The 6775-nt window shown below is 69.3% G+C and overlaps 1 protein-coding gene across 1 annotated transcript; it reads left to right on the forward strand.

Moving 5' to 3' along the window:
• Window positions 1–1269: 1269 nt before the first annotated feature.
• NKX1-1 (NK1 homeobox 1) lies at window positions 1270–4842 on the forward strand. Its single transcript, XM_039838050.1, has 2 exons — window positions 1270–1710; window positions 3827–4842. The coding sequence occupies exons 1-2, from the start codon at window positions 1353–1355 to the stop codon at window positions 4669–4671; spliced, it is 1203 nt and encodes a 400-aa protein (XP_039693984.1). The 5' UTR covers window positions 1270–1352; the 3' UTR covers window positions 4672–4842.
• The last annotated feature ends 1933 nt before the right edge of the window (window positions 4843–6775 follow it).

A 6775-nucleotide genomic window follows, 5' to 3' on the forward strand; every position in this document is an offset into this window, starting at 1 on the left:
CACTGGTGGCGGGTGTACTCGGTGGTGTGAGCAGGGGTGGAAGGAGGAGGGCGCCGCAGAGGAGCCGCCGTCCCTTCCCCGGACGCCAGACGCTCCGGTTCCTCCGAGGGCCGCAAGGCCTGCTGTGCGAACTCGCCGCTGTAGATAAATGTGCACAAATAAAGACCGGGGCGAGGGCGTCAGGAAGGGACAGTTTGCCTTACAGTGTCCCCTTACTTGAAGGGTATCGATTTTGTGCAGGTTGCCTGCTGTGGGTAGGATACTTCGGTCCCCGTTTGAGGGGCTCCAGGAGCACAGGCGGGAGGGCCGTCCAGCCTTCTTCATTTTCTATTCTGCTTCTAAGGAGCGACCCTGCGCGCTGGCCCCGCCGCCCCCCCCCCTCGCGGGGAAACCGAGCGGGGCTTCAATTTGACGACGTAAAGGGGGCGGACGTGGGAGGGGATGGCAGGGCAGCGACCCTGGGCAAGGGAGACCCCGAGCGGAGTGACCGAGAGAGGCGCGACCGAGCTCTACGGAACGGGTGGGAGGGGGCTGAATACGCAGCGAAGATCGGGAGAGAGGACCCCAACCCCGCCCCAGCCGCCAAGGGGCGCGGGAGCCTCCAAGGCGGACAGAGCACGAGGGCCTCGCGCGCCCAGACCCAGGAGGGGAGGCGGGCAGGCGCCGCGTCCCGCGTCAAGGTGTCCCAGCCAACTCTTGACGCGCGCTCGCCGGTGCGCCCCGGGGCCTCCGCAGCCCCTCCGCCAATTGATCTCGCAATTATTTAAAAGCCGGGCTGTCTCCGCCCCCTTTTCCCAGGAGGCGGGAGCGCCGTTTCCGGACGAGCGGAGGCGCAGCGACGAGCGGCTCACCGCGACAGCCACTCGCGGACCGAACTCCAGCTCCGAGCCGCGCGTCTGTCGGTCAAGCCGGGCTCTGTCCGTGTGTCCCGCGCGGGGCCCGCCTCCTCCGCCCGGGGCCGTTCGCAGCCAATTAGGCGCGCGCGCTAACGAGGGCGGCGGAGCCCCGCGGCCGCCTGCGGGCGCACGTGTGTGCGGCGTGTGGGCGCGTGGGCGCCGCCGGTGGGGCCGCCATAAATGCGCGGGCCGGGCGCTGCGGGCGCCTGAGGCGGCGGCGGAGGCAGCGCCAGGCAGCACCGGCCAAGCGCGCGGCGCGGCGCGGCGCGGAAGGGAGCAGAGCCGCCGCGGCCGCCTGCTATGGGAGCCCAGTAGCCGGCGGGGCCCGAGCGGCCGGACTGGCGGGAGGCCGGCATGAGTGCAGCTTCCGGGGACGGCCCCGCGCTGCCGCCGCCGCCGCCCGGACCCGGCCCGGGGCCCGCACCGCCCGCGCCCGCCGCCGCCGCCCGGGACGCCATGGACGGGCGCGCCGAGCTGCCTGCCTTTCCCCGGGCCGGAGCCCCGCCGCTGGCTGCCAGCGACACTGTGCCCGCGGCGCCGGAGGGAGCTGGGGCGGCCCGTCCCGCCCCGCCGCCGCGCCCCACCTCCTTCTCGGTGCTGGACATCCTGGACCCCAACAAGTTCAACAGCAAAAGACGCCGCTGCGTGCTGCTGGGTCCTGTGGCGCCCACTGCGTGTGCCCCGTGCGCCTCGGCCCCGTGCGCCCCGGTCGCCGCTGTCCCCGGGCGCCCGCCGCGCGCAGAGGAACCGGAGCGCCGCGCCCTCGCCGCCGCGGGAGGAGGAGCGGGAGCTGGCACGGGAGCTGAGCCGCCGCGTGAGTAGGACACGGCCGGCGCCGTTCGCGGGTACAGGGGTACCGGCCGCGTCTACGCGTTTACGCTCCAGGGACCCCTCGGCGAGCCTGGTGGGCTGGGGGCCAAGGCTCAACAGAAAGTTCGCAGCGCGCGGGGCCCGCAGCAGCCCGCCCGCGGCCTCCGTCCGACCCGGACTCCGGGCCCTCGCTGCACCGCGCCTCGCGGATCGCGCTGCCGGGCTGCAAGGCCGGCCCAAATTTGGCCACCGCGCGTCTCCAGCATTGGAGGGCAGTAGGTGCCGAAGGAGGAGGGGACATGCGCGGGGGTCTGGCCCGTGACCTCCCCACCCCCACTGCAGCCGCCTGAGGCCTCCTTCCCTCCTTTTCTTTTCTTTTTTTTTTCTTTTTGGACAAATCAGACTAATTGTGACAAAATGCTCGTTATCTCTGGAAAAACAATTAAATCCCTTCGATTACAGTTAAGGGGAAATGTGCTTAGCGGCGGAAAGCAGCCGGTAATGGGGCGGCCCGCGCCCCGGCCGGGTCGATATCCCATTACGCCAGCATGCATATCTCTTTCAAGCACCTTGCAAACTCCCCCCGAACATCTAAATTATAGGGTCAAAATTCGGATAATTACTCGATTAAAACCTATTACACTTATTAGGGGCCGCTATTGATCGAGAATTGCATTCGACCGGGTCCTGATTGCTTTCGGCGCCCCCTCCCCGGGCCCTTCCTCCCTCCAACTTCGCGGCCCTTGCTCTGCTCACAGGACCGGAGCGCAGCACCGGCAGGACTGGGGCCGCTGCCTCGGGGCCTCGGGGCCTCAGGGGGCCTAGCTCTGCTTCCTCCGGATGGGGCTGAGGTGACGGAGGAGCAGCCCCGGCTGGCTGGAGGGGACCCTTCCCCTTTCCACCTGGCGGGGGTTCGGGCATCTTTTAGCGGAGCCTCCACCCGCAAGGGCAAGGCGAGCCCACCTCAGGCGGAAAGCCCAGTCTCTTTCAGGTTGGGGGAGGGAGCTGGGTCAGGCCCCTCCCTCTTCAGCCCACCCCCGGATAGGCCTGGGGCTGGATAGCAAGGTGCCCCGAGGGTCCCCTGCTCCTGCTAGGGGGTGTGGGTTGGGGGCCCAGGACACCTGCCCTGCCTGCCGGCTGCCCTGGAGGAATGTGCCAGCAGTGAATTTGCGGTTTATTTCCCGGTTTCTTGGTGCCCATTTGACCCCCACAGCACCCTCTTGAGTGGCACGGTGGAGGGCACCTGCCCTGGCTTCTCATGGTTTTATAACCACTTGTAGGGGGGGTGGGAGCTGCATAGACAACGCCCCCCCCCGCCCCAGCCCTGCCCAGGACACTTTCTGCCAAATTTCTGGGGCTCAAAATGCAGCCACCGGCCTCTACTCGAACTCGGCCTATAGGGGACTCCCAGTCCACAGTCTCAGCACTGCTGGGACCTCCACCACCTAGGCCAGGACCTTCTGAAGGAGGCCAGACCCGCAGGGGACTCCGCAGAGGCCTCCGCAGAGGGGCAGGGGGGCAGCGGGTGGCCAGGTTCCAAGGCCAGAGGCTTGAGGTAGAGATGGAGCCGCGGCAACCGATTTTAGTCTCCAGAAGTCCCCTCCCGGTGTCCTGCCCCAACTCAGCCCAGGCCTGTGGCTCCGCCACTCTCAAATGCTGGGGAATTGGCTAGCCCTGCGTCCAGCTGGAATTGGAGGGTGATATACACCGAAATAAATTAAATGGCCCTTAACTAGTTTGTACATTGCACAAAATGAGTTTAATTAAGTTTGTATCTGCCCCACGGATCGATCTGAGCTTTCCCTCCGCAGGAAACTCGGCGGCACCGGCGGGTCCCGCTCGGCAAAGGCACGGGGCTCGCAGAGCCCGGGACAGGAGAGGAGGGCGGGACAGAGACGCGGGCGGGTGAGAGGGGCTAAGGGGACAGGGAAGGAGAGCGAACGTCTGAGGAGATAAGAGAAGGCGGATAAACGGGGAGAAGCAACGGGACGGGAAAGGGAATCGTTTCGGGGCTCGCGGGAATGGCCGAGGGGCGAGCAAGCGAGGACGGAGGGCGCGGGTCCTAACTGTGCTGTCCTCCCTCCACGTCCCGTCCCGTCCCCGCCTGTCCCCGCCCGCAGACGCCGGCGACCCCTACCAGGCAGACGAGGCCGAGGCCCACGGCTACAGCAGCGGCGGCGGCGGCGGCAGCCCGAGCGCAGACAGCGGGGACGAAGCCCCTGACGACGACGAGGACCAGGCGCCCGAGGCGGGGCCCGCACGCGGCGCGGAGGAGGCGCGGGGAGGCGGCGGCGGCCTCGCGGCCCGCGGGTCGGGCTGCCCCGGCACAGCCGAGGCCGAGGCGCCCCCCGGCACCGCTGACGAGGCTGCGGTCCCCGGCCCCCGCGGGAACTCGCCCGGAGCCCCGGGCCCGCCGGGGGGCGCGGGGACGACCCCGCAGGGCACGGCGACGGCGACCAAGCCCAAGCGGAAGCGCACGGGCTCGGACTCCAAGTCCGGGAAGCCGCGGCGCGCGCGCACCGCCTTCACCTACGAGCAGCTCGTGGCCCTGGAGAACAAGTTCAAGGCGACGCGCTACCTGTCGGTGTGCGAGCGCCTCAACCTGGCGCTGTCGCTGAGCCTCACTGAGACGCAGGTGAAGATCTGGTTCCAGAACCGCCGCACCAAGTGGAAGAAGCAGAACCCGGGCGCCGACACGAGCGCGCCGACCGGCGGCGGCGGGGGACCGGGGCCGGGAGCCGGGCCGGGCGCGGGGCTGCCGGGCGGCCTCAGCCCGCTCAGCCCGTCGCCGCCCATGGGCGCGCCGCTCGCCATGCACGGCGCGGCCGGGTACCCGGCGCACGGCCCCGGCGGGCTGGTGTGCGCCGCGCAGCTGCCCTTCCTGTCGAGCCCGGCGGTGCTGTCGCCCTTCGTGCTGGGCTCGCAGACCTACGGCGCGCCCGCCTTCTACGCGCCGCACCTCTGAGCGCCGCCGGGTGCGGCCGGGGACCCGCGGGCGCCCGCCGGCCGGCTCTCTCGTGAGGCTCCGTCGTTGACTCTGTGTATAGCCGGTTGCTACGGAAGAGTTTTAAATTTATAAATGACGGTCCGCGCCGGGGCCAGGCTCGGCTGCTCGGAAGCACTTTGCCGAACTTGACTCAATCAATAAACCGCAGGAGGTCGCGCCCGCGTCCCTCAGGCTCCCGCGCCGCCCGCGCCCCGCGCGCCCTCCTCGCCGCCTGCGGTGGGGACTTCGGTGCGACCCAGGCGCCCCCCACCCCCGGGCGTTCCACCGCGCGCGGAGCTCAGGCCCCAGCTCCCCGCGGCCGGCGGCATCCCACAGCCGAACTCCCCGTTCGGATGGTGCCTGGGTCCCCCTAATGAGCTTGGTGCTGCGCGCAGGTCACCGCTGTTCGAGCTGATGATCTGGTCCAAGACGCTCTCACCGCGCCGCGTCCCGCCTGCGCTGCCAACCCGTAGCCTCAGGGACGTCCCCTTTCCCCTCCGTGCGGCCTCGAGGGGATTTGGGGGTGAGAGATGCCCAGTGGGACAGAGCCGGCACAGGGTTGGGGCTGGGGCACAGCGCTCTCCCCTGAGAGCCAGCTGGGAACTTTTGGGGGGCGCGCCGCCTGTCCCGCAAGGAGGGAGCTGCCGCCGCATGCGGGAAGGAGAGCCAGGCTCCCGGCCTGCCCAGCGCTGCCCGCCTGCAGAGGTCAGTGCTCCAGCGCGGCCAGCTCTCCTCAAACAACCCGCGAGTCCCTTCTGGGCGCGGTTCCTGAGGGGTCCTGAAGCCCTGGGCCAGGTGGCTGCGAGAACACAGGCAGCGCTGCGCGGTGATAAAGGGGCCCCACGGCAGCAGCGCTGGGGACTCGAGAAGGACTCAGAGGGGACAGCAGACATGGTGGGGCCATGTGCCCGTCCGGGTAGTGCGGCTGGGCCCGGTCGGAGCCCCACGCCCTCGGAGGGGCCTGGACGCTCTGGGCCTGCGCGTCCTCCAGGCGTCTCCTTCCGCGTGCAGAGCTGAGCTCCGGTCCCTGCCTGCCCCGCGTCCCACACTGCAGCAGGGCTGGGGTTGGGGAGCAGCAGGACGGCCCTGCAGGGGTGGTGGCAGTGACCCCACCCTGCCCCCGCTGTCACCAGTGGGCAAAGGGCGAGTGAGGAGCAGCGGTCCTTGGGGCACGTGGGACCACCCTGCCTCTGTGCTACCAGGCACACCGCTGGAGCTGTGGGGGGTGGGGGCGCGAGGGTCCCTCAGACTGCGCTTCACCATCAGACCCCAGGTTCCCCCCACCTGCGACCCCTCCTCTGACCCCCTCCTCTGCTCTCCTTGTCCCCGCACAGGTGGCGCCTGGGGGCCGGGCCCTCCCAGTTTCACAGAGCCCAGCACTGCCCAACTTGTGGGTGACGGGAGGGGCTGCAGGGGGGTGGGGACACCCCTGGCCTCAGCGCTGAGGCCTGGGCCTCTAGGGTTTAGGCAGCTGACTGAGGAGCCCCCAAGGCTCCAGAAGTCTCCAGAAGGCTCTTGGCCTCATATGAAATCATCAGCGTTACTGTGCACTTAGCCTGAGCGGGGCGCTGGGGCTGCAGAGCAAGGAGCCACAGCCCCACGTGGAGGAGCTGGGCGGAGTGGCCAGGGGAGGGCGCGCCATGGGGCTGGGAAGGAGCTGGGGCTGTCCCCAGAGGGTCACCTGCCTCACTCCGCCCACCTTACCCAGCTTAGCTGTGTGCGTACACATCCATCCGGGCTCCGGCCCCTGCTGGTGCTGAGACCTCAGCCCTCCCACCCAACCTTCCACACCTGCACCCACCTGCACTCGGCCTGGCCCTTCAACATCCTCCACTAGAGGCAGGTGGGGGAGAAAGCGAGAGGGAGCTTCAGACAGACGCTCCAGCTCTGGCCTCCTCCCTCTCCCCACCCCACATCCTGCCTTCACCCACCAAGGCCAGCTGATCTTCCAAGTTCACCCAGAAAGAGAGGTCAAACGTGTGGACTCTCCAACAGCAGCCCTGGCTGTGGAACAGGTGCGGGGTGGGCCAGGGTGTAGACAGGCCTGGGTGCAGGGCGGGCCAGGGTGCAGAGTGGGCCGGGG

This window comes from Pteropus medius, unplaced genomic scaffold (assembly GCF_902729225.1).
Source record: "Pteropus medius unplaced genomic scaffold, Ma_sr-lr_union100, whole genome shotgun sequence".
Taxonomy (NCBI): domain Eukaryota; kingdom Metazoa; phylum Chordata; class Mammalia; order Chiroptera; family Pteropodidae; genus Pteropus; species Pteropus medius.

Excerpts from the sequence above, each read along its gene's own strand:
- NKX1-1 (XM_039838050.1), top strand. The coding sequence starts at position 1,353 with ATGGACGGGCGCGCCGAGCTGCCTGCCTTTCCCCGGGCCGGAGCCCCG. Across the intron at positions 1,711-3,826 it reads CACGGGAGCTGAGCCGCCGC|ACGCCGGCGACCCCTACCAG; the intron begins GTGAGTAGGACA and ends CCCCGCCCGCAG.